This window comes from Bubalus bubalis, chromosome 2 (assembly GCF_019923935.1).
Source record: "Bubalus bubalis isolate 160015118507 breed Murrah chromosome 2, NDDB_SH_1, whole genome shotgun sequence".
NCBI lineage: Eukaryota > Metazoa > Chordata > Mammalia > Artiodactyla > Bovidae > Bubalus > Bubalus bubalis.
In genome coordinates, this window is record NC_059158.1 from 169,299,547 (window position 1) to 169,327,256 (window position 27,710).

Sequence of the window (27,710 nt, forward strand, 5' to 3'; positions counted from 1 at the left end):
AGAAAAATACCAGCAAATGCTTTCTGCAATAAATAACCATATGTGCCCTTACCATCCAAATTTTACTGAGAGAGGAAAATGGCATTGTTTGGAAATATATGCTGATTGGGTTCTTTTTTTCTTTTTCCTCCCCCTCTTCAAAGCATATTCAAGGACAATAGAGTGAACCTGGAAATGAGAAAAGTTCAACTTGAAAGAAAATGCCATTTTCCTTGGAGGAGGTAGGTAGTAATTCTTCCTTGAGTTCTTCTCATTAGCAGGCACCCATATTTTCACTTTCAAAGCCTTTATATTTGTGACTGATCCCATGAAGGGCATTGCTCAAGACACACAGGCTCCAGGGCCATCTGCCTTATTTGATTAATGGGGCTATTCTGAGAAATCATGGCCTGGACGAGACATTTTTAACCAGTTCTGTCAGAGGAAATCACCTCATGTTTACCTTCCACGATTTCAGTGCAGGTTCTCCCGAGAGGTACGTGAGATTTTATAAATAGCCATCATTTGCAAAATGTTCCAGAAGATTCTCCTTTGAAATAAGACTATCACACTAAATAACTCTTTCCATTGTTGACCTCAATGAAGGGGCAGTCATTATCTATAGGTATAGTATTCAAAAATAAAGCAAAATGCTTTTAAACACCATCAAGGAATAAGTCATTGATGATCAAATTTTAACACATGTTTAGAGAGAATTCCCTATTTATTCAATTTTTTATATTTATCTTTAAATTGGAGTATAATTACTTTACTATAATAATTATATATAATATATATAAAATTTACTATATATAATTATTAACGTTGTGTTAATTTCTGCTAAATAACAATATGAATCAGCTATATGTGTACATATATCCCTTCCTCTTGAGCCTGGTGGGATGAATTGAGAGAGCATCATTAACATATACACACTACCATGTGTAAAACTCACTCCAGTGTTCTTGCTGGTGAATCCCAAGGACAGAGGAGCCTGGTGGGCTGCCGTCTCTGGGGTTGCACAGAGTCGGACACAACTGAAGTGACTTAGCAGCATGTGTAGAACTGGGGCTTCCCTGGTGGCTCAGATGGTAAAGAATCTGCCTGCAATGCAGGAGAGCTGGGTTCGATCCCTGGGTCAGGAAGGTCCCCTGGAGAAGGGAACGGCTACCCATTTCAGTATTCCTGCCTGGAGAATTCCATGAACGGAGGAGCCTGGCAGGCTACAATCCATGGGGTCGCAAACAGGAAGACACAATTGAGAGACTAACGCTTTTCATGTGTAAAACAGACATCTATTCAATTTGATCTGTTTTGTCCCTCAGGTTTTCTTTACTTGAAAAAGGAACGCCATATACAATATGAAACTCCTCAGGTTTTTTAATGCAAACATATTTTTTATTAAAGAATGAATGCATTTATGCTAAAGAGTAGTTTACATTTGTCGTGAAGCAGCAAGCGGATCTCCAGAAGGTGTGCTCCCCTCAATACAACTCCATGCTTATTCTACATGCCTTAAGACGGGACCCACGCTCGGGGGCACACATACACACACACAAATGCATACACGGACACACAGATACACAGACCAAAACACCGACACCACTTCTCTCTGGATTCTATAAACTCTCATTTAAGGCTTCTGTAAGGTGTCCCAGGGCCCCTGACATGGTTACCAGGATTCAAAACAGACTCTCAGACAGGAGCAGCAGCACCTGGAAAACTGTTCCTCTGCTCTCGGCCTTAAATGTGTGGGTTTTCACCAGTACTTTCAATGTCACTCAATGTTGATTCTTTGCATTTATGATATTTAAAGATCCATCAAACCAAGAAAACTCAGGCTGTCTTAGTGAAAATTTCTCATTAGAAATACCCAACAAACTGGCAACTCTGACCCTAAGAGATCAATCCAATTAGAAGAGAAGAAGGTCAGATTTCCCTTGCGAATGGACATAGGTTCTCTGGATAAGTCTGGTTTATAGAATCCGTTCCCTACTCGAGTGCCATGTTGAGTGATGGGTCAACGCTTCCTTAGTGATACCAGCTCAGATATGAAGCTTGCCATGAGAGAGTCATCAGATAGGATCATCAACTAAATAAGTTACCATAAATTGCAGTTGAAGAAAGGACAGCCCACATGGGCTTTGTATACTCGATGATTACTCATTCCCTTTTTCTGAACTTTCTGTGGTGGTGGTTTGAAGCTCCCACATTGTTTGACTGATTCTTTCATTTCCTTGGTTATTATTGTCTTCCCTTTTGGTGTCCTGCCATGTAGGTTGAGACTGCAATCCTGGAGGGATGGTGTAGTGGATTGGAAGGGCAGAGAGGGTGGATGGGGCAGTGGCGGAAAGGGGTTATTAGTAGTTGCAAGTATTCTAAGAAAATCGATGAAGTGAATACAATAAGAACAGGGTGCTACTGGATATACTATGTAATAAAAGCATTGCCTTTAACTGTGAATTAACTGCCAACTATCAGGTTGTTAGTTATAAAGCTCAATAAAGCTGTGCTGATTTGCTTACTGAGGAGAGAATCTGAAACCAGCCAGGGGAGAGGAGCTCTGTGTTGTTCCTTTAGCCCAGAGGCCTCCTCGTCAGCATTAGCACTCACCATCTCCCCCCACAACCAGGGATTCTATAGGTGCATCTAACATTTTTGTTGGGTTTCATAAGGCAAGTTGGAATGGTGCATTGAATAACAACCGCAGTATATTTGCCCAAGAGTGGCGAAAATCAGCATGGAGAACTACAATGGAGGCATTGGAAAATGAGCCAAAAAAAAGAAAAAGAAAAGTCTAGAACTTCCCTCCCCATCCACACTCCCACCCTCCTCATAGTCACAGCAGCAGCAGATTTCAATATAACGTAATTACTTTAATAATACATTTCTTTAGATTTAGAACTGCTCTTCTGAATTTAAAAAGCTTGGTCGGCCAATAATTTGGCAGTCTTTTCATCCCAAATTTGAATCATCGCTTATCCGTCTGTCATCTTGAATTCCTTGACCAATGCTGCCTTTGCTGAAGCTCTCTCAGTTCACTCAGCCATCGTCAGATTCTAATTCCTGGGATGCTTCTTCTGAGGAGCTGTTCCTGTGGATCCGGCCATCACTCTTCATACTGTGGAAAGTCTTCTTGAAGGCCTCCATCATGGCGTGGGCCAGCTTCTTGGCCTCCAGCTTGCTCTCACACTCGACAGCATGGCAGTCCATCTGGTAGGACAGGTCGTCATTAATCTCCCTGTAAACCCAGGCGAAGATGTTGGGGCTCACGTTGTGGTCGGCGGTGCAGTAGGCGATGCGGGCCACCTGGAAGGTATCCATGTGCACCGTGGCCTCCCCTTTGTGGTCGAGGTGATGGAGCCACACTTGGAATGGTCGGATTTCCAGGAGGGCATTGGCTGGAAAGACGTCTTCTCGGGCTAGTGTGTGCTTCTTCCAGAGCTCGATGACTGGCTTTTCTGTGCAGCCTGACAAAAACTGCATGCCTGTGGTGGGCACCTTACCCAGATAGGTCACCTGCAGACAGAAGAGAAGAAAAAAAAGAGAGAGGTCAACAGTAGGCTCTTGATTCTAGCTGTTCACTCATGTCCCCAAAGAATCACAGTTTCACTCTAGAACAATGGAGAGATATCTTTATTGCCCCTTAAAAGAAGAACTGTTGGGACTTCTCTGGTGGTCCAGTGGTTAAAAATCTGCCATCCAATGCAGGGAATGTGGGTTCGATCCCTGACTGAGGAACTAAGATCCCACATGCCACAGGACAACTAAGCCATATGCCACAATTACAGAGCCTGTGCACCGCAATTAAGACAGGATGCAGCTAATAAATACATAGATAAATATTAACAAATAATAACTGTTGTCAAAATTTATATTTTTTTCTCCCTAACAAGTTGACCCCTTGACAAAGGTACTGAAATTTTTAAAACAGGGTTAGATTTTTAAAATTTAATTTCTAGAGGACTACTCTCCCTCCCCCAATCTCCTTTTAAACTCAGAATGAATGATTATGATCTTTTACAGGATTTGGCATTTCTTTGAAATTATAAATCCACTTGAAGTTGATTTTTGACCAAACACACACAGACTTTAATTATAAGAAAGAGTCAAAGGAATGTTGCCTCTGAAAAACAAAATCTTTATTAAACTTATCTCCTAGACAGATTCTCTTTGTAAATCTCTCAATGTTTGATTTCACTTAAGCTACTTATTTCTTAGAAAATGCCAAGGACACAAAAACTGTTCTATTTAACTGATGGTCTAAAACATGACTGTTTTCTCACCAAGGTAATGTTTAAAAATGGAGCAATAACCAGTTGTATTTCAACCCAAACAATTGTTTGTATCGGAGTATAATTGCTTTATAATGTTGTGTTGCAAAATGTATTCTGCTGTATTGCAAAATGAATCGGCTACATGTATGTGTGTGTGTGTGTGTGTGTGTGTGTGTGTGTGTGTATCCTCTCCCTCCCCTACACCTCCCTCCCATCTCCCCATTCCACCTCTTTAGGTCATCACAGAGCAGAGCTTTCCACTAACCATTCTACCCATAGTAGTGTATACACGTAAATACTACTCTCCCAGTTTGTCCCACCTGATAAAAATGAAAGACCTACAGATAGGTTAAGATTAAAACCCAGGTTTATCAAATAGCTAAACGAGCAGTACTAAAACTACCAGGCTCCTCTGTCCATGGGATTTTCCAGGCAATAGTACTGGAGTGGATTGCCATTTCCTTCTCCAAAAACAAAGAAAAGTAATTCCAAATGATTCAAATAGTATCCTTTAAAAAATTGATTTATAATATACCAAGAAAAGATGTTCACTCTCTGACTTTATTTTCCACTCATCAAGATAGACAGACCCTCTATCACCTGGCACGTGCATTATGCAAACACATAACCTGGCCTGCTGCAGTCCATGGGGTCACAAAGAGTTAGATAAAACTTAGCAACTGAACAACAAGAAGTATGCAATTTGGCTCAAAATAAGAGGCCCAGATATATATATAATTGGCCAGATATATATAAATAAGAGGCCCAATTATACTCTGGTCTTTTCCAAATACTTTTTGGAAGAGACTAGAAAGAGGTCCAGAGAAATGGTGAGAACTGAGCAAGGACATTTGGCCACAATGATTCTAAATCAATGTTTCTGTTAAGTGGACGTTAAAGGCCACACACAAAAGGTTCAGGACACAGACGCTGAGCCCCGGTGCGTGTTTTTGTGCTTCACTTCTCTCTTAGACAAGAGTTCACCGTGCTGTCCCTTTAAAAAGATGACTTCTTAGAAAAGAAGCACAAATGCGGCCCATTCTAGAAATATTTCTTAGGAACCTATTACGCGTAATTGCAAGGTGCCAGGTGGGCATGGGAGAAGGGGAAGATGGAGAGGTCCAAAATTAGCGGGCAGAAAGTAGCTGAATATTTGTTCAGAGCGGCATCTTTGAGCCCAGTGAGGTTGAAAATAAATCCTAGCTCCTCAGTTCACTGAGTGGGTAGTTCTGGAGAAACTGCCAGCCCTTTGCACACACACAGATACAGCTATGATGTGAGGCAGATGGTGGAAAGGGCAGGCAAGCGGTACCACAAAGTTTCTGTTGCTGTTAAGTCATGTCCCACTCTCTGCAACCCCATGGACTGCAGCACAACAGGCTCTTCTGTCCTCCACTATCTCCCAACTTTGTTCAAATTCATGTCCATTGAGTCGGTGATGCTCTCTAATCATCTTATCCTTTGCTGCCCCCATCTCCTTTTGCCATCAGTCTTTTCAGCATCAGGATCTTTTACAATGAGTCAGATCTTCCCAGAAGGTAGCCAAATTATTGGACTTTCAGCATCAGTCCTTCCAATGAATATTCAGGAGTGAGATATTCCTTTAGGATTGACTGGTTTGATCTTCCTGATGTCCAAGGGACTCTCAAGAGTCTTCTCCAGCACCACAGTTCAAAAGCATCAATTCTTCTGGGCTCAGCCTTCTTTATGCTCCAACTCTCACATTCATAAATGACTACTGGAAAAGCCAGAGTTTTGACTATATGGACCCAGCAAGGTGATATATCCACTTTTTAATATGCTATCTAAGCTTGCCATAGCTTTCCTTCCAAGGAGCAAGTGTCTTTTAGTTTCATGGCTGCAGCTACAGTCCACAGTGATTTTGGAACCCAAGAAAATAAAATCTGTCACTGCTTCCACTTTCTCCCCATCCATTTGCCATGAAGTGATGGGACTTCATGATCCACGAAATCCATGATCTTAGTTTTTTGAATGTTGAGTTACTAGCCAGCCTTTTCACTTTCCTCTTTCACCCTCATTAAGAGGCTCTTTAGGTCCTCTTCACTTTCTGCCATTAGAGTGGTATTATCTGCATATCTGAGGTTATTGATATTTCTCCCGGCAATCTTGATCCCAGCTTGTAATTGACCCAGCCCGGCATTTCACATGATGTACTCTGAGCATTTAACAGAGCCAGTGATGGCACTCACCATGCTCAAGGAACTCCTCTGGGAAGGAGTCAATGGATTTCAAGGCAACAGGGCTTCAAAGCTCAGACAGGAGCCCAGCAACTAGATGGTGAAGGGTAGAAAGGAGCAGGAAGGTAAGTGCTGCAGTGGGGAAAGTCCTCACTTTCTTGGGCACATGGGGCACTTTGGCCTGACCACACATTTGGCCTAGGACAGCCCTGAAGAGGAAACAGACGGTCTATGACCGCTGGATAAAAACAGGCTGAACTTTGAAAAGTGGTCTTGCATACAGTCTGAGGAGTGGGGCCTTCTCTGCTCTGGATGGAATGCCACTGAGGGTCTATAGTCCAATGGGTACCTGGATATGATGGAGGCTGTGAACTTGGAAGACTTTACGGATGCCAGGAAGAAAGACAAGTCCGGGGGCTGCCTAGCAGAAGACTGCTCAGGCAGGAAGTGTTGCAACAGCGCAACCAGGAAGCAAGGGTGGCCTGACTTAGGAGTGGAGGTGGTGGAAAGGACAGGGGAGACAGATGGGAACGATATTCAAAGATCAAACTGAAAACCCTTGGCAATACACTGAAGCGGGGAAATGACTCAGAAAGATCCTGCAAGTGCCTGCACTCTCCACGGACATGACTGCAGAACAGCTGTTTGTCACTCTGGATTCGAGTCACATTATAAAGATGGCTTTGTGAGGAAACGCACAACATAAGGTTCTTGACTTACTGAAACATGCTTTCTGTGTATGGTATTTATGATACCTTTATTATTCTTAACAACTTCATTATTTTAATTGAGGTGAAATTCACATTACATAATGTTAACCATTTATGATTCAGTGGCATGTAGCTGTCAAACTGTTATACAACCATCAGCTCTGTCTCGTTCCAGAGTATTTTTATCACCACCAAAGGAGATCCAGTATCCATTAAGCAGTCACTCTTCACTTTCCCCTTGATCCAGACCCTGGAAACCACGAATACGATCTCTGTTGCTAGAGATTTACTATTCTGGAGAGTTCACACAATTGGAATCACAAAATATGTGACCTTCTGTGTCTGGCTTCTTTCACGCAGCATAATGTCTTCAAGGTTCATCTAAGATAAACCATGTATCAATACCCCTTTCTTTTCTATGACATCTTTACGTTTGAAGTAGAAAAGCAAATGGAGGAAACTAGTATGAGAGCTTGAAGTGAAAAGCATTCTTTCTTACTGTCCCCTGAGACTAGAAATAGCTATGTTTATATCTGTTATATTTGATAGAAACATTCTTCAGATGGAGACAATCTCCTTTGATGTGCTTTCATCTCTCTCTCTTCCTCTCTCTCAAACACACACAATTTTTAAAAAATTATACAGTGATTTCTATCATGATATAAAGAATAAATTTTTAAAACTTTGTTACAATAAGTTGTTTATGATTCCTTCCAATGAAAAGCAGTAATAGTAAAATTAGTAATAACATTTTGACAACTAAGGAAAAATGTATTCCTCATAAATATTTATTATTTAAAAACTAAAGGTTTGAAGGAAAATAACATTTTATTTTTGGAAGTTTGCTTGAGAGAAGCATAGAGCTGAGATGATTAGCTTAGAGAGTTTAATAAGACAATGAATGCTCTATAATAATATGTAGACATTTCTTCAAAAAACAATTTTAAAACACTGAGGTTCAACGTACACACAGATATAATCTCCTGGTACTAAACTTACCAGGAAAGTAATCTTAGCGGCCTGTTTTTACTATCACCTAAACAACATGGGGTCGCTAAGAGTCGGATACGACTGAGCGACTTCACTTTCACTTTTCACTTTCATGCATTGGAGAAGGAAATGGCAACCCACTCCAGTGTTCTTGCCTGGAGAATCCCAGGGACGGGGGAGCCTGGCGGGCTGCTGTCTATGGGGTCGCACAGAGTCGGACACGACTGAAGTGACTTAGCAGCAGCAAACAACTCACTAAGGATCAAGTCCCACATCATTGTTTACATAGGTCTGCAGCCAAATCAAGTCACACACTGAACAGTAACAAGAAATACTTGCATCACATTTTAGGCAAAAAGCACTGTGTCCATCAGATCCATCAACAGCCCTGTAGGTAAGAATGGAATTTTATTATCACTAACCTGGATTTTTTTAATTGGAATATAATTGCTTTACATTGTGTTCATATCTGCCATGAAACAAAGTGAATCAGCTATATGTATATACCTATCCCCTCCCTCTTGGGCTCCTTTCCACCCCACCCCACCCCAACTGTCTCACCCTACTAGGTCATCTCAGAGCACTGAGCTGAGCTTCCTGTGCTATACAGCAACTTTCCACTAGCTATCTGTTTTACACATGGAAGGGTGTATAGGTCAATTTTAATCTCCCAACCTATATTTAAAGACAAGAACTGCAGATCAGGTGGTGGTTCCGGGTACATAGTGTATACTACAAAGTGTTGGGAATTGAGCAATATTGTGGTGATCTAGGAAAGCTGCACAGAAAAGACAGCCTAAAAAGACACTCGTTCAATTCTTAGACCACTTTATTATTATATGAGAATCATTTCCATGTAGCTTCACTTTTCAGCCATTTATTCATCTTTCCCATCTTGGAGCTGTAAGAGAAATTTTAACATTGTATGAACACCCTAGAAACCATGAGTCTTCCTGAAGAAAGAATCACATTCTATCGTCTGGTGCTTTTGTAAATGACACTCCCTTCCATACCTGGGCATTTCTTAAAACTTTATTCTCATTTTATAACTGCAGAAAATAAGGTTCAAAAACCCAAACTTCTCAGGTAAAATGGAACACAAAAAATAAGGAAATATATATTTACATGCATCATGTAAATATACATTATATACTTTTACAGATATTTATTATATATGATCTGTTTATAGTCCATGGGATTTCCCAGGTGAGAATACTGGGGTGGGTTGCCATTTCCTTCACCAGGAAATCTTCCCAACTCAGGATCGAACTCAGTCTCCTGCATTGGCAGGCGGATCCTTTACTGAGCCACCAGGGAAGTCCATGTATATATTATCTGGTTTCTAAAACTCAAACACATATAATCTATTTACAATGAAACCAAAGATTCAAGAGGGAGGGGACATATGTACACCTATAGCTGATTCATATTGATGTTTGACAGAAAACAACAAAATTCTGTAAAGCAATTATCTTTCAATTAAAAAATAAATTAATTTAAAAAAACTTTCAATCTAAAGAGTTTCAGACTTTTGGCATCTTTCCAAAAGTTTCCTGTGAACAGAGAGGCATAAACATGTTCTAACAGCACTAATCCTGAATATTCCTTTAGCTTCATCTCACAAAGTATCACTAAGCCTGCAGATGGAGACAGGCTAAGAGCGGATTATGGGATGACGCCTCTCAACTGCGATATTGACAAGGGCCAACTTTCACACCAACTGTTTGCTGGGGCACTGCAACTTACGTCTGCTTTTAACTGGGATTTGCCACGGAGGCCAGAGGCTGCAGCGAACAGACATGCCCTTCCTCCAAGCACAGAATTAGCAAGCATGCATCTACAACACCAGAGAAAGGCTGATTCTCCAGTGGTGGCAGCTCCAGTCCTGCTGCTTGGCAATACCAGGGTTTTGGCAAGGCTCTTAGCTATGTCGTCTCTTTGATAAAAACGCACTGCCTGTGTGTATGCTAGGTCACTTCAGTGTGTCTGACTCTGCAGCTCTATGGACTGTAGCCCACCAGGCTCCTTTGTCCATAGGATTCTCCAGGCAAGAATATTGGAATGGGATGCCATGCCCTCCTCCAGAGGATCTTCCCAACCAGGGATTGAACACCTGTCTCTCACATTTTCTGCACTGGCAGGCAGGTTCTTTATCACTACTGCCACCTGGGAAGTCCCCCCAAAAAATACACTGCTGCTGCTAAGTCGCTTCAGTCGTGTCCAACTCTGTGCGACCCCATAGACGGCAGCCCACCAGGCTCCCCCGTCCCTGGGATTCTCCAGGCAAGAACACTGGAGTGGGTTGCCATTTCCTTCTCCAATGCATGAAAGGGAAAAGTGAAAGTGAAGTCGCTCAGTCGTGTCCGACTCTTAGCGACCCCATGGACTGCAGCCTACCAGGCTCCTCCATCCATGGGATTTTCCAGGCAAGAGTACTGGAGTGGGGTGCCATTGCCTTCTCCCCAAAAATACACTAACCCTGCCCAAACCTTCCTAAACAGTCCCAGTAATGAGCTCCTCTCCGCTTCCTATAAGGTGTGGCCAACACAAAGCATAAATCAGGGAGTGTAACTTATGCCCTGGGTAAACCTTGGGACGTCAATGTAACTCTACTTTGTTACCTTTGGGGAACTGATAGCTTTGTCTGAAATCCCATGAGACTACATCAATTAAAAGAATATGTTAATAATTTGCGTGTGTGCTTAGTCACTCATTTGTATCCAACTCTTTGTGACCCTTGGACTGTAGCCTGCCAGGCTCCTCTGTCCATGGGATTCTCCAGGCAAGAATACTGGAGTGGGTTGCCATTTCCTCTTCCAGGGGATCTTCCCAACCCAGGGATCAAACCCAGGTCTCCTGCCTTGCAGGGAAATTCTTTACCACCTGAGCTTCCCTCGAAGCTCAGACGGTTAATAATTTGGTATATCCTTAGAGCAGGGATCCCCACCCTCTGGGATCTAATGCCTGAAGATCTGAGGTGGAGCTGATGTCACAATAATAGAAATCAAGTGCACGATCAATGTCATGTGTTTGAGTCATCCCTCCCCCATCCGTGGAAAAACTGTCCTCCATGAGACTGGTCCTTGGTGCCAAAAATAGTTGGAGATTGCTGCCTTAAGGAAATATAGGAAAAGAATTATCTGAAGAAGTTTCCCTAGAAATGGAATAAAAAGAATTCTCTAAGTAGAGTTTCCTTGAAAATGGAATGCAAAAATGATAAAATGATGCATCAAGACAGTCTCCCCTCAGAACGACCCCTTTAAATCAGCCCGGCTATCATCCTAACTGGCCCGAGTTCCGGAATTCTGTCTCTGAGCACTTTCCCCTAATATGCCAATTATTTACTACCTGCCTGAAGATTTCCTAATTCTCCTATCAAGTTCCCCAGTGTCTGGCATTCACCCATACTATTGACTATAAGTCAGTGGGAAAAAAAAATTCAGGCTTTGAAGTGATTTTTTCTTTAATTTTTTATATTTAGTTTAACAGAACTGTGCCTTATGGCTCTGCTTTTCAAGGGAAATAAATAAAAACTATTTTAAAAATTAATTCTCTCAAAATACCAAAGATTTAGTGATGCTCTGCATGCAGCCGCACCCTCTGTGCTTATGGGACCACAGAGAACATGTGTCTCAATAAATAGAAACCCTGAAATATGGGGTTTTAGCCAGGTATCCTCTTATGTCAACACTCCAGCAGGGATTTACTCTAAATATACATATAGAGAGATCCCTTCTTGCCCCAGTCTTCCTCGTGTGGGAGACTTGTTTGCACACCCCTCTCCAGGCACGTCCTCCTTGTGAGCGAGAACACAGGACTCAATGTGCAAGGCTGCCTCGAGGCTTCTACCACTGACATAGCTAAGCACCGATGGAGGGTCTGTGAATGAGCACCCTGTCATCTTGGCCATCTATGAAAGAGGTGAATGTTTTCTCCATGAATAAGTCCCTTCTGAGCCTCATTCTCAGGAGCCGCAAGCTTCCAGAGTCGCAAAGCAGATGAGAAACACAGAGTCACGAAATTGTTCCCTAAACATCCAGAATGGTGGACAGATATTTTTCAAGATAACTTCCCGAGGTGCTGCGACAAAGGGACTTGGAAGAAGACGAGAAGATTCTTCAGGAGGAGTCACAACCCATTGGAAATAAATGCTGGAATCTTTCCCATGGTTGCAGAAACAGGCTTTGGGCAAGAAACTTATTAAGAATGAATCATTCAGAGAGAAATAAACAAACAGAGAAAAAAAAAAAAGAGAAGTTTTCCCCTCTGTGTCATTCAATGGCATAAACCAATGCCCAGACACAGACGTCTGTAATGTGTGTGAATAGGCTTTGCCCAGTCCCAGTTGAAGTATTTGAGGATATTCGTGGCATGTGAAAATGTGGAGAGGCCATGGAGCCAAGGGGCCCGCCAGAGTGTCTGCATCATTAAGAGTGTCAGATCAGGAGAGACCAGTGTCCTCAGAATCTCTGCTTCCCACCCATGAGTTTTCCAACACCCCAGCCAGCTCTCCATTCATGAATCACTGTTCCCACCTCTGTGGCAAAACAACCCTGGTTTCCCAATGTGCATCCTACTGGCAGAGCCGGCACCATTCCATTCCTTCCTCTTGGTGGCCTGTCCATATTTCATTCTGGCCTGAAACCGCCTTGGTGAGGACCCAGGATCATCTCCCCTTAGACTGTACAGCCAGACGGAAAGGGTGATAACAGAGGTCCCTGAAGGACGGTAGGAGATGGATGATGACCTAAGAAACCAAGGACCTGGTTTGCTTCAGTCTTCAACCTTCCAGGCTGGATAAGCCCAACTACCTGACTTCAGAGGCTCAACTTTGGTTCACTTTACTATGTGGCTTCTCTGAGAAGACACATCAAGAACAAAGATTCTCCAGAGGCCTTTCCTGGGATATAAAAGATCTTTTTGTCCTTCATTTTCTGTAGGAGACTTCCTTTCCCCTGCTAACATTAAACAACATGATACAAACACAGGATGCAGAAGACGTAACTGGGAATTCTAACAGCCTGTGGGTTATAAGGCGGAAGATGAGACAAAGAGCCACTCATACTCCTGGGCCAAATTCCAGAGCCAAGCTCTTCTGTTCTCACATTAATTCCCTTTTGCACATTTCAGAGAAAAGGTAAAGGACAAAATCCTGAGATTTATGATGCAGGCTTGAATCTACTCCTTCCTGGCTGGTCACAGAGGACCAAGGATCCACTAGGCACTCTGAAGAGTGGGGATACATCCAATATGCCAATGACCTAACAATCCATAATGCAAAGACCAAAGTGATGCTAACTATAACCTTGAACTTGTATAACATGCTTTAAACCACAAAGACAACATCAAAGGATTAATACTGCTCACAGTGAAATCTATGAAGTTATTGTGAGAAAAATGAAAGTGATAAGCTTTAGCTTGAAAAGTAAATTTGTTTATCCTGTATGTTCATTTGATAACTATTCACTGAACACCTACCAGGAACCAGTTATATCAGTGAATAAAACTGATAAAAGCCCTCTGCCTTCTTGGGGCTGACACTCCAGCTAAACAGAAGATGCTTATGACTGAATTTATAGAACTCAAAGTTATGTAGACAAGGCTGGTATCAGGGAGGAGAACACATATGGGCTTCTAAGAGTGCTTCTGATGAATTGGAAAACTTCTCTTGGGTTTAAAAAAGCTTTTTCACTTCATACAGCATAACTTGGACTAAAAAAGTCCCCATTTAGATTCTATTCCTTGGCCCAAGCTGTGCCACATGCAGGGTTATTAGTCTTTACATTCACTGTGGTTTGGCTTCCTGAGATGCTACTGTGGTAGAGGATCAGGCAGGCTAATGGCTTCAGAAGAGGGCCAAGGGAGAGAGGAATCAGATGGGAACTAGGAAATCAAGGACTTAGGAGATATAAGGCCTACCCTGCCTCCTGAACAAGATAGACTGGAAGCTAGAATGCTGTGGATATTTTACACTGAATGAACAGGTGGGGTACCTGGCCTCACTTGACACCTGTGTTTCATTCTCAGGATGTCACCTGAAACATTCTCAGGATGTCACCTGAAACATTCTCAGGATGTTTCAGGCACATCAAACTGATTTGTCTTCATTGAAATCTTATAGTAAAATTTAAGTTGCTTTATTCTACTTTTCTATTCTGGTATTCTTTGCCCTCTTACTTTATTTGAGAGATCCAAACAAGTTTTCCCAACCTACTCACAATCATTCCAATAAATTTCTAATACATAGAATACACAGAAGAACTATACAAAAAAGACCTAGATAACCACAATGGTGTGGTCACTCACCTAGAGCCAGACATCCTGGAGTGCTAAGCCAAGCGGGCCTTAGGAAGCATCACTGCAAACAAAGCTAGTGGAGGTGATGGAATTCCAGCTGAGTTATTTCAAATCCTAAAAGATGATGCTATGAAAGTGCTGCACGCAATGTGCCAGCAAATTTGGAAAACTCGGCAGAGGCCACAGGACTGGAAAAGGTCAGTTTTCATTCCAATCCCAAAGAAAGGCAATGCCAAAGAATGCTCAAACTACCACATAATTGCACTCATCTCACACACTAGCAAAGTAATGCTCAAAATTCTCCAAGCCAGGCTTCAGCAATACATGAACCATGAACTTCCAGATGTTCAAGCTGGTTTTATAAAAGGCAGAGGAACCAGAGATCAAATTGCCTATATACACTGGATCATCAAAAAAAACAAGAGAGTTTCAGAAAAACATGTATTTCTGCTTTATTGACTATGCCAAAGCCTTTGACTGTGTGGATCACAACAAACTATGGGAAATTCTTAAAGAGATGGGAATGCCAGACCACCTGACCTACCTCCTGAGAAATCTGTATGCACATCAAGAAGCAACAGTTAGAACTGGGCATGGAACAACAGACTAGTTCCAAATGGGGAAAGGAGTACCTCAAGGCTGTATAATGTCACCCTGCTTACGTATCTTACATGCAGAGTACATCATGTGAAATGGTGGACTGGATGAAGCACAAGCTGGAATCAAGATTACTGGGAGAAATATAAATAACCTCAGAAATACAGATGGCACCACTCTTATGGCAGAAAGGGAAGAGAAACTAAAGAGCCTCTTGATGAAAATGACAGAGGAGAGTGAAAGAGCTGGTTTAAAATCAACATTCAAAAAACAAAGATCATGGCATCCAGTTCTATCACTTCACAGAAAATAAATGGGGAAACAATGAAAACAGTGACAGACTTTATTTTCTTGGGCTCCAAAATCACTGCAGATGGTGACTGCAGCTATGGAATTAAAAGATGTTTGCTCCTTGGAAGAAATGCTATGACAAACCTAGACAGAATATTAAAAAGCAGAGACATTACTTTGCCAACAAAGGTCTATCTAGTCAAAGCTATGGTTTTTCCAGTAGTCATATGTGGATGTGAGAGTTGGACTATAAAGAAAGCTGAGCGCTGAAGAATTGCTGCTTTTGAACTGTGGTATCGGAGAAGACTCTTGAGAGTCCCTTGGACTGCAAGGAGATCCAACCAGTCCATCCTAAAGGAAATCAGTCCTGAATATTCATTGGAAGGACTAATGCTGAAGCTGAAGCTCCAGTACTTTGGCCACCTGATGCAAAGAACTGACTCACTGGAAAAGACCCTGATGCTGGGAAAGATTGAAGGCAGGAGGAAAAGAGGATGATAGAGAATGAGATGGTTGGATGGCACGACCGACTCGATGCTGAGTTTGAGCAAGTTCCAGGAGTTGGTGATGGACAGGGAAGCCTGGCATGCTTCTCCATCCTCAGCCCTTCGGTCTCCTGAGAGTCATCCCTAAGAGGCCCAGATGATTGTGGTTAAAAACTAGGGTTTAATTCTCCAAAGTAAGTCTTGGGTACCATTCTGGCACTTATTTTTGGCAGCTCTTCCTCACCCTTATCAGGATAAAAGTAGACCCGACTATCCTATGGCTAGCCAAGGATGAGGACCAATTGTGGCCATTCCCCATAATACCTGCAACGTCTTTTGCCTTATATCTACTTAGCCAGGCTTGATCAGCTGACTAAGAGGGTGAGCAAGGCTGTCTAGGGTAAGCCTGCCTCTGACTTTAACAGAGGGGCTAGGGATGACCCAGAAAGGCTTACAGACTTACTCTTAATATTTTTTCTAATAGTAGCAACAATGCTGGCAGTAGAAGGTAGATTTTACAAAATGCATACCCTCTGGGGCACATTTATGCATATGCCTTTGTTTAGTGCTATTTATTTATTTCAGTAGCTTTCCTAACATCACACATACTGGACAATACTTTTTTGTTGTTAAGCAGTTCTTCCCAAGTATCTGCATGAGTTATGCTGATAGAATCTATAAAAATATTAATAAAAATTTTACTGGGAGATACAGTTTCTTTTTATTATGTAAATTTATGTCATGGGGGAAAAACAAATTTACTAAGACCCAATATCAAGAAACAATTATGTGCTATTTTTGTACTCTAACAAAGAGATGAACACTGCTTCAGCTGTTAAATACAGCATGTGCCATACAATTAGAAACTTAAGTGACAGATTTATTTCTGTTATTCATATTGCAACTTAGTTCCACTGATGCAGAGTGCTTTGAGATGCTGGGTCCCATCTTGCATTTATCAAGCAGTCCCAGTGTGCAATTTGTCCTGTCAGTTGGCTCTTGGATGTGTGACGCTTGGAAATATTGTCATTGTCACTGTCAAAGACAGAAGCAATTTATCTGGAAGGCACTGAAGTGTGCTTCAGAAGACAAAGTCACTTAATAAAAATGACACCACATTAAAACATACATTCCCTCATCTGGCCCCTTCTGGTAAGCTGGACCAAGGATGGTTAAACCACTGTTCTACTCAATGGCACAAGAACAATTTATTTTGTGACGAGTCTGATAGCTCCCCTTCTGCATTCTAATCAGTGGAATATACCAGAAAGAAAGAAATTCAGTAGAGCTCTCTAGGGTCTAAAATGTTCACAATGAGAAAATTCTCTAAATGACAAATCAATATCAAGCACACTGCTTGAGGGTTATCCTGACAAATGGATCCAAGAGACAAACACTGGGGCCAGGTAAAAAAGTCACCAATTTTGTCCTTGTAGCACTGTATCAATTCATTTTCCTTAGCACACAATTGGTTGGGAATAGACCAGAAAAGGTGCCAAAGATTTAGAAATAATAATGTTGAAGCAACATGTGACTGAATAAAATAAACATGCCAATATACTGGCTATAAGTCTAGAGCTCTTACTAGAAGGCCAGTGGAGGCTGGAAACAAGAAAGTCACTCTGAGGTTAACTAAACATGGAATTACCAAGTATTCCAGAAAAATGAAGACTTACGTTCATATACTTTCACACACACACTCCTATTCTCATCAACGACCACTGAGACTCTGCGAGCAGTGACATGTAAGTAGCAAGGCCCATGCCTGAAACCCAAATCCTTTTGCCAAATACCATTTTCTACTGAAAGGAACCAGCCCTCCTCAGAGGAAAAAAATAGTTGATTCCATGACAGGCACATGAAAGGTATGAGAGGAACTTAAATATCATACTGTGCCAGAAAGTAGGAAAGTGCTTAGTTGCTCAGTTGTGTCCAACTTTTTGTGACCCTATGGACTGCAGCTTCATCAGGCTTCCCTGTCCAACTTCTAGCCAACTCCTAGAGTTTACTCAAACTCCTGTCCACTGAGTCAGTGATGCCATCCAACCATCTCATCTTCTGTCATTCCCTTCTCCTCCCACCTTCAATCTTTCCCAGCATCAGGGTCTTTTCCAATGAGTCAGTTCTTTGTATCAGGTGGCCAAAGTATTGGAGTTTCAGTTTCAGCTTCAGTCCTTCCAATGAACACTCAGGACTGATTTCCTTTAGGATGGACTGGTTGGATCTCCTTGCAGTCCAAGGGACTCTCAACAGTCTTCCCCAAAACCACAGTTCAAAAGCATCAATTCTTTGGCACTCAGCTTTCTTTATAGAAAACAAAACAAAACAAAACAGGGCACCAGCTTTTAAAGGGGTTCCTTTTCATTCCAATCCCAAAGAAGGGAAATACTAAAAAAATGTTCAAACTACATTACATGTATGTATATATATGTATATATACATATATATATGCTTATATATATATATATATATATATAAAGATATAAGGATATATAAGAATGGTTACATAAGATAAATACCCAGTTTCTGAGAACTACACCCCAAAGTATGGGGGCATCATCTCTTATTACAAAATTGGGTTGGCGGGTGTTGCATGAATGATCAAGCAAATAAGCATTTGAGAGAGATACACTTCCCTTCTGGGAAGCAAAAATGAAAAATGGTTGTCTGGAGAGGCCTTACAAGTAGCTTAGAAAAGAAGAGAAGCTTAAGGCAAAGGAGAAAAGGAAAGCTATATCCATTTGATAGTAGAGTTCCAAAGAATAGCAAGGAGAGATAAGAAAGCCTTCCTCAGTGATCAATGCAAAAAAACAGAGGAAAACAATAGAATGGGAAAGACTAGAGATCTCTTCAAGAAAATTAGAGACACCAAGGGAACATTTCATGCAAAGATGGACACAATAAAGGACAGAAATGATATGGACCTAAGAGAAGAAGAAGATATTAAGAAGAGGTGACAAGAATACACAGAACTATACCAAAAATATCTTCATGACCCAGATAACCACGATGGTGTGATCATTCACCTAGAGAAAGACATCCTGGACTGCACTGCGAAGTTAAGTGGGCCTTGGAAAGCATCACTATGAGCAAAGCTAGTGGAGGCAATGGAACTCCAGTTGAGCTATTTCAAATCCTAAAAGATGCTGTGAAAGTGCTTCACTCAATATGCCAGCAAACTTGGAAAACTCAGCAGTGGCCACAGGACTGTAAAAGGTCAGTTTTCATTCCAATCCCAAAGAAAGGCAACACCAAAGAATGTTCAAACTACCGCACAATTGTACTCATCTCACATGCTAGCAAAGTAATGCTCAAAATTCTCCAAGCCAAGCTTCAACCGTAGTCAATCCTGGTCAATCACTAGTCAATCCTAAAGGAAATCAGTACTGAATATTCATTACAAGGACTGATGCTGAAGCTGAAGCTCCAATACTTTGGCCATCTGATGCAAAGAACTGTCTCATTGGAAAAGACCCCAATGCTGGGAAAGATTGAAGGTGGGAGGAGAAGGGGACGACAGAGGATGAGGTGGTTGTATGGCATCACCGACTCAATGGACATGAGTTTGAGTAAGCTCCAGGAGTTAGTGATGGACAGGGAAGCCTGGTGTGCTGCAGTCCATGGGGTCACAAAGAGTTGGACATGAGTGAGTGACTGAACTGAACTGAACTAAGAGAGATACATATAGAAATAAGTTACAATAACTTCATTTTTTGTCCTAAAATTATTTCACACTAAAAATTTTAGGAACATACATGAGTACATTTGCCCCTGGCTCGATGCTAATTTAAAAGGAAAACAGAAAGATCTTTATGAGTGAGCATCTGTAGTTGACTGAGCCATGTTCATATCATGAAGAATAAACTTGTATTAATATGTACCCACTCAAGAACCTATTTGTGATCAAGATCCACTCCCTCATGCTGACTGGATTTATCTGTCTTAGTGCTGCTGCTTAATTGCTAAGTCAGGTCCAACTGTTTGCAGTCCCATGGACTGTGGCCCATCAGGATCCTCTGTCCATAGAATTTTCCAGGCAAGAATACTGGAGTAGGTTGCCATTTCCTTCTGCAGGGGATCTTCCTGACCCAGGGATTGAACCCAGGTCTCATGCTTGGCAGGTGGATTCTTTACCACTGAGTCACCTGGGAAGCCTATCTATCTTAGTGACATGTGACAAATTCTACTCTAATCCTCCTGGTGCATCCAATTCAGGTATTTAAGTGGGCATATAACAAGTTAAATTATCTTCCATATACAAGCAATACGTTTAGTAATCAAAGCTGTGATGACTCAAGAGCTTTAAACACCATATTTACCTTCTGTTTCCAAATGGAAACCAATGCATGATGGAAAGATAACTTTTCATCACTATCACCATCACAATTGTATAGTCTTAGTTAAAACTTATCTTGGAGACATACCTTTACTGCTCTCTAATGGATGTGAGAGTTGGACTGTGAAGAAGGTTGAGCGCTGAAGAATTGATGCTTTTGAACTGTGGTGTTGGAGAAGACTCTTGAGAGTCCCTTGGACTGCAAGGAGATCCAACCAGTCCATTCTAAAGGAGATCAGCTTTGGGATTTCTTTGGAAGGAATGATGCTAAAGCTGAAACTCCAGTACTTTGGCCACCTCATGCGAAGAGTTGACTCATTGGAAAAGACTAATGCTGGGAGGGATTGGGGGCAGGAGGAGAAGGGGATGACAGAGGATGAGATGGCTGGATGGCATCACTGACTCAATGGACGTGAGTCTGAGTGAATTCCGGGAGTTGGTGATGGACAGGGAGGCCTGTCGTGCTGCAATTCATGGGGTCGCAGAATCGGACATGACTGAGCGACTGAACTGAACTGAACTGAACCCTTTGAAAATATTGTGATTTGTCTCCATATCGAAATTATCACACTGCAAAAAAAAAAAAAATCCTATAGGATTTTGGTACTAGATTTCTTTATAAGAAAGGATAATGATATCAGATATTTAGAAATACAGAAACAAGAACTTATAAAGGTTTATGTATTGTAGCTTTGAAGGGTTTCTGGTTAAAGTCACCTCTGATGAGTATATTCTTGAGAGGGGGAAAAAAAAAGAAGGAAGTTTCTCTTCAAATGTTCAACAAATCAACAGAAAATGCAGCCTGACAACTCGAGGAGGAGACCTGTGAATGGCATCAGGACATCTGTGTGGACAGCAAAGGGAGGACAAAGAGAACGTCCTGTGCACAATTTCTGAAAACTTTGGCAAGGGCCTTATCTGACTCTCTAGACCCTGGAGAACACATGCACATGAAGCAAATATTACAGAAACCATGCTTCACAGATTCAGGCCAGGAAAGCAGGAGACCTTTTGAAAAAGAACTTAAATTCACTGCTTGAGTATATCCTTATAGCGGTGAATGTTTTCCCTGTAAATTCACTGGATCTTACATACAGGTCTTCTCTTATTGGTTTTTTTGGTTGAACTTGCTCTATTCTTCCAGTGGCTTCTATGTGTGTCCATGTTCTCATGTTCTCTCCATCACCAGTCCCACAGGGAGGTTGAAATGCTTAATGTGATGAGACCGAGAGAGACCTAAAGGCCAGTCCATGCACGTGCAAGAGTACAAAGCCCGGTCACTGACACAGCTGGTGTTGGTTCAGCTCATCCCTCCTCATTCTACCAGGAAGATGATGTGACTGTTCATTTTCTACTCACATGGGTCCTGGAGTGTCCAGATACTGGCTCAAACATTATTCTGGACATATTTGTGAGGGTCTTTCTGAAGGAGAGTAACATGTGAATCCTTAGAGTAAAGCTGATGGCCCTCCCCTATGTAAGTGCCCCCCACACTGAGGGACTGAATAGAAGAAAAGGTGGAGCAAAAGAGAGTCCCTTGGACTGCAAGGAGATCAAACCAGTCACTTCTAAAGGAAATCATACTGAATATTCATTGGAAGGTCTGTTGCTGAAGCTGCAATACTTTGACCATCTGATGTGAAGAGCTGACTCACTGGAAAAGACCTTGATGCTGGGAAAGACAGAAGGCAAAAGGAGAATCGGGCGGCAGAGGATGAGATGCTTAGAGAGCATCACTGACTCAATGGACGTGAATTTGAGCAAACTCCAGGAGACAGTGGAAGACAGAGGAACCTGGGATTCTGCAGTCCATGGGATGGCAAAGAGTTGGACATGACTTAGTGACTGAACAGCAACAACAAAAGGAGAATTTTCTCTCTTTGGCTGACTGTCTTCATGTTGGAACATTGGTCTGCTCTTGCCTTCAGACTTGGACTCAGGCTCGAACTACACCATGGGCTTTCCTGGGTCTCAGCATGCTGACTGTAACTTTTGGAAATTCTCAGCCTCCAAAGTCATATAAGTCAAACTCTTAGAATAAATCTCTTAATTTTATATATGTAATACACAGAGGATCCCCAACCTGCAACAGTTCAACTTACTTTTCTTTTCTTTTTTTTTTTTGACTTTACGATGTTGCAAAAATGACATGCATTTGATAGAAACTGTACTTTGAATTTTGAATTCAGCTCTTTTCCCAGACCTGCATTATAATCCTGTGCTGGTCAGCAGCAGTGACCACAGCACCCAATCAGCCAACCATGAGGGTAAACAACTGATATGCCTACAACCATTCTGGACCCAGGTAACCATTCCATTTTTCACTTTCAGTAATTACATGAGACAATACACTTAATTTTAAAATAGGCTTTGTGTTAGATGATTTTGCCCAACTTCAGGCTAATGTCAGTGTTCTTAGCACATCTAAGGTCTGTAAGAATAAACTATGATATTTAGTAGGTTTGGTGTATTCAACACATTTTTGACTGACAACATTTTCAATTCACGATGGGTTTTTCAAGATGTAATCCCACTGTAGGGCATTCCAGGTGGCTCAGTGCTAAACGATCTGCCTGCTCGTGCAACAGACACAAGACACACAGATTCAATCCCTGGGCTGGGAAGATCCCTTGGAGTAGGAAATGGCAACCTGCTCCAGTATTCTTGCCTAGCAAATCCCATGGAGAGAGGAACCTGGTAGGCTACAGTCCGTAGGGTCAAAAAGTCAGACACAACTGGGAGATTTAGCATGAACACAACTGCATTGTAAGTCAAGGAAGACCTTTATATAGATAAGTCTATTCATTGATCTATACCTGCTACATTCCAAAGGCCAGCTGGGTCCTGAGAGAAGACCACTGTGACTGACTCTGGGGGATGCTGGCATGAGCACAGCAGTCTTCAGTGTCATCACAGCGTAACCTATAATCCCTCTCCATGCTCCCTATGGATTCTTAGCTGGTGGTCCAAATCTTTCATGCCATGACAAGTTCTGAAGAAACAATCTGGATTGTAATAGGTAAATGGTCTCTCTCCAAGGGCTGGGTAAATAGATCATGTGATCTAGATCTATATCTATCTATCCATACACATACACACACAAACACATTCTACTGGTTCAATTTCACTTGAGGACCCCAGTAAATAAAGTTAGGATTCACCAATTGACCACCATCTATCTGTTCTCTCTTTCTTGCTCATACCCTACAATTCTGCTACTCATTATCCCTTCTCTTTAGAGACAGCCCTGAATGTTCCTCAATTACTTCCAATTAGTGTATCTCATTGAAACACCCCCCTAATGGATATAAGTCGTGGAGAGTCTCCTGACCAAAGGGTCTCTTTGGAATAGCACTATGAACATATCCCAACCCTCTTTACCACCAAGCTCAGTTCCTACTCATGTGGTCTTGCCAACTCTTTCTTGGCCCTGATGGCAGGCACTTGCTGAAGGGGACAGGTCTCTCAGTTGCAAAGAGGAATCAGATTCATCTTAGGCTGGCATGTGTTTATTCTCCCCCATAAATACCTCTTGAAGTAGGAAGGAAGAGGGAAGGGCACAAACTTTATAAGGACATGCCATAAACTGATTAGAACCAAATAGGTCCAAAATGGGCTTTCCAGGTGACTCAGTGGTAAAGAATCTGCCTGTCAATGCAAGAAGTGCAAGAGACTCGCGTTAGGTCCCTGGGTCAGGAAGATCCCCTGGAGTAGGGAATGGCAACCCACTCCAGTATTCTTGCCTGGAAAATCTCATAGATAGAGGAATCTGGCGAGCTATAGTCCCTGGGGCTGCAAAGAGTTGGACACGACTAAGCTACTGAGCACATACACAGGTCTGAGATGGTGGACAAGCCAACTTCCAGTAGATCTTGATCCTCAGTATACACTCATTGTAACACATTAGCAAGCTAAATGACACAATCACAGGCACCATGACTACTTCAAGGCTGACCACCAAAGACCAAAAAGTGGATGGTGACCCAGTTCCTAGAAATCTCCACCCTTTTTCCAAAATAGTTGGACTAATCCTCCCACTCATTAGCCTATGAAATTACTCAGTCCATAAAAGCTGACCACACCATATTTTGATGGCACTCTCTCCTTCCAAGATGGCCCATGCTGTCTGTGAATTATGTTTCTCTCTAAATAAAGCCACTTCTTACCTATCACTTTGTCTCTCACTGAATTCTTTCTGTGATGAGACATCAAGAACCTGAGCTTCATTAAATCCTGAAACCAGGTTTGTGGTCTCAGTTGGAAAACTATGGGTTTTGAGTCCTGGTTGAAGGGTTAAAGTCCCTATCTGAGTTACACATTTTCATCTTTGGTAGAAAGGAAAAGTGAAAGTGAAGTTGCTCAGTCATATTCAACTATTTGTGACCCCATGGACTGCAGCCTCCCAGGCTCCTCTGTCCATGAGATGTTCCAGGCAAGAGTACTGAAGTGGGTTGCCATTTCCTTCTCCAGAAAAGAGGAGACAAAACGAAACTTGCAACTCCACGGCCTTAGCAAGAAGAGAGAAGCAACTCAAAGACTGATCCTGAAAGTTCCACTCAGGGGTGCTAACCAGGGCAGGAAGGGGCTGAAATCTCACCAGCTCTGTGAAGTCAAAGGGAAGATCAGAAGCAGCAGCGGCTGATGACATGAGTTAAAAGGATAATTTGTGCTATGTTACATTTTAACTTTTATAAATGTAAATCTTTTAATTTTCTACATGAAATATACTTTAACATGAATTCTCACAGATTTTGTTTTATGGATTTCTTTATAATTTTCTAAAGTAACAGTATTTTGGTGTTGCTGTTGTTCTAGGCGCTAAGTCCTGTCTGACTCTTCTGCGATCCCATGGACTATAGCCCGCCAGGCTTCTCTGTCCATGGGGTTCTCCAGGCAAGAATACTGGAGGGGGTAGCCATTTCCTTCTCTAGGGGATCTTCCTGACCCAGGAATTGAACCCTGGTCTCCTGAATTGCAGGCAAATTCTTTATGACTGAGCCAACAGGAAAAGTCCTTTTTACATGTTACACAAATTAATATTGTCATAGACGTAGTGCAATTTTGCTGGAGTTTGGCATTCACCACATGACCCGAGGAATTAAATGTAAACTTGATTGTACATTTGCATTTTTCCAAGAGAGGAGTCATCACTTTAATCAGATTCTCAAAGGGATTAGCAATGCAAAGGAAGACACTTTGCCTATAGTAAATTCCTAGAAGTAGAACTAAGGCAGCAATGAATATAAACACTTTTAAGGTTCTGATGTAATTTTAAAATGCCTTTCAGAAACATTTTGCCAAGTTTTATTCCTAATAGCTGTGTATGCAACTCTTTACACATATCAGACATTTCTCAACCACGGTGATGATCATCTCTAACATTTTTGCCAATTTAACAGATGAAAAATATTATCCTGTTTTTTGCAAATAAGATTAATTTTATATGTTTATTTCTTCCTTGATAAATGCCATGTTCAATTTGTTGGACCCTTTTTGCTTCTGCAGAGGGTCATCTTCTTTTCAATATTTGTATCTCACCTTGTTTTACATCAGGCTTCCCCGCTGGCTCAGATAGTAAAGAATCTGCCTAGAATGCAGGAGACCTGGGTTCAATCCCTGGGTCAGGGTGATCTCCTGGAGAAGGAATTAGCAACGCACTTCAGTATTCGTGCCTGGAGAATCCCATGGACAGAGGGGCCTGGCAGGCTACAGTCCATGGGGCTGCAAAGAGTTGGATACAACTGAGCGACTGACACTACACTGCTTGTTTTACATCTCACTCCACTGGCCAATCTGTTTGGAACAATGATAGTAATACTGATGACAGTGGCAATCCTTGTCATTTATTTAAAATGCAAGACAATTCCAGAACACTAGAAACATACCCATGAGCAAATACAAGCAGCCAAAGGCATGTCAACAACTTCTGTGTTACCTAGTGAGCCATTATCAGTAGCTCACACAACAGATAACCAAGAGTTACTACACTATAAGATGATACAAGAGACATCTTCTAATTTCTTTCCCAACTTTAACATCTCAAAAAACCTGAAATTCATTTTCTAGCACTCAGAAGATGAGAAAAAGCTTTCTGACTGTATGCATTCTATTCTAAAATTCCATCAGAGTAGGGCTTCCCTGATAGTTCAGTTGGTAAAGAATCCACCTGCAATGCAGGAGACCCTGGTTCAATTCCCTGGATCAGGAAGATCTGCTGGAGCAGGGATAGGCTACATGCTCCAGTATTCTTGGGCTTCCCTTGTGATTTAGCTGGTAAAGAATCTGCCTGCAGTGCGGGAGACCTGGGTTCGATCTCTGGTTTGGGAAGATCCCCTGGAGAAGGGGAAGGCTACTCACTCCAATATTCTGACCTGGAGAATTCCATGGACTGTATAGTCCATGGGGTCGCAAAGAGTCGGACTCAACTGAGGGACTTTCACTTTCACGTTCAGCGGAAAACAGTAAAAGTCATCCACAAAGAGCACACAAAACTCTAGGAACAACCTGTTTCATTATAGGGATTTTCTATTGAATGGTCTTTTCCCAGAAGCACATAATTCTCTAACAGTGTAGCTTACCATTCTCTTAGGAAAAAATCTGTGCACCAAGGTATCAGTATAAACACATATACATTCATATCTACATGTACACATGATATGTAATTAAACTCGTGAGTCAAAATCCTATCAATATTCATTACAGAAGAGGGAAAATACAAAAGAATGCCAAAATAAGAAGTCATTTGGCTACAGAACTTTTCCAAGATAACAGCTCCTGTTTCTTTAGTTATCTTTTTGTGAATCTCCAACAGAAGTGCATTCCCTGAAGTGAGACAAGAGATTGTTAGAACCAGCCTACCGTACAAAAGATCCTGCAGCCCTATCTGTGAAATTGCCCAATGGAGCACGTGGTCGTTAGCTCCCAGTCTCCCACCCCCATTACACTGCAGGATGAGGGCCATGACTGATGAAAACCTTTGGGATTTCTCTAGCTGTCAAAATGCAGAGCTTCTCCAGCAGAGTTCTAAAATGGCAATAATTGTAAACTGAGAAATCAAGGACTCAGAACTGCTGAAGCAACAAATCCATTATCCTGAGGTTAGACCGACTATATACATATAGAGTTTTTGATTCAGCTGAATCAAATCACTGGGCCTTAATATTTTCTTCTAAAAAGTCCATCTTGGGACTTTCCTGGAGGTAGAGTGGTTAGGACTTCGCCTTCCAATGCAGGGAGTGTGGATTCGATCCCTGGTGGGAAAGCTAAGATCCCACAGGCCTCGGGGCCAAAAAACTCAAACTCAAAACAGAAGCAATACTGTAACAAATTCAGCAAAGACTTTAAAAATGGTTCACATCCAAAAAAGAAAAAAAAATCTTGCAAAAAGAAAAAGTCTGCCTTCTCAAATATTTACATAAACACACTTTCAGCGTACAGTATGGTAATTACCAAATAACAGTGGGTTTGGAAGAGTCCCATGAAGCCGTGGCCACACTACTTAAGTGCTGTGTGGATACTGGTGAATGTGCACAGTATCTCTGTACAGGACA

At 41.8% G+C, this 27,710-nt stretch overlaps 1 protein-coding gene across 2 annotated transcripts in view; it reads right to left on the bottom strand.

Annotated features, from left to right (window-relative positions):
• Positions 1-1,355: 1,355 nt before the first annotated feature.
• The window catches only part of PID1 (phosphotyrosine interaction domain containing 1), a 260,185-nt gene continuing 233,830 nt past the window's right edge, over positions 1,356-27,710 (bottom strand). For both annotated transcript variants that reach the window (XM_025278384.3, XM_006047103.4), the window contains one exon: positions 1,356-3,498. In XM_025278384.3, the coding sequence (XP_025134169.1) occupies positions 3,022-3,498 (477 nt within the window). In that variant the 3' untranslated portion in view covers positions 1,356-3,021. The remainder of the gene's footprint in view (positions 3,499-27,710) is intronic.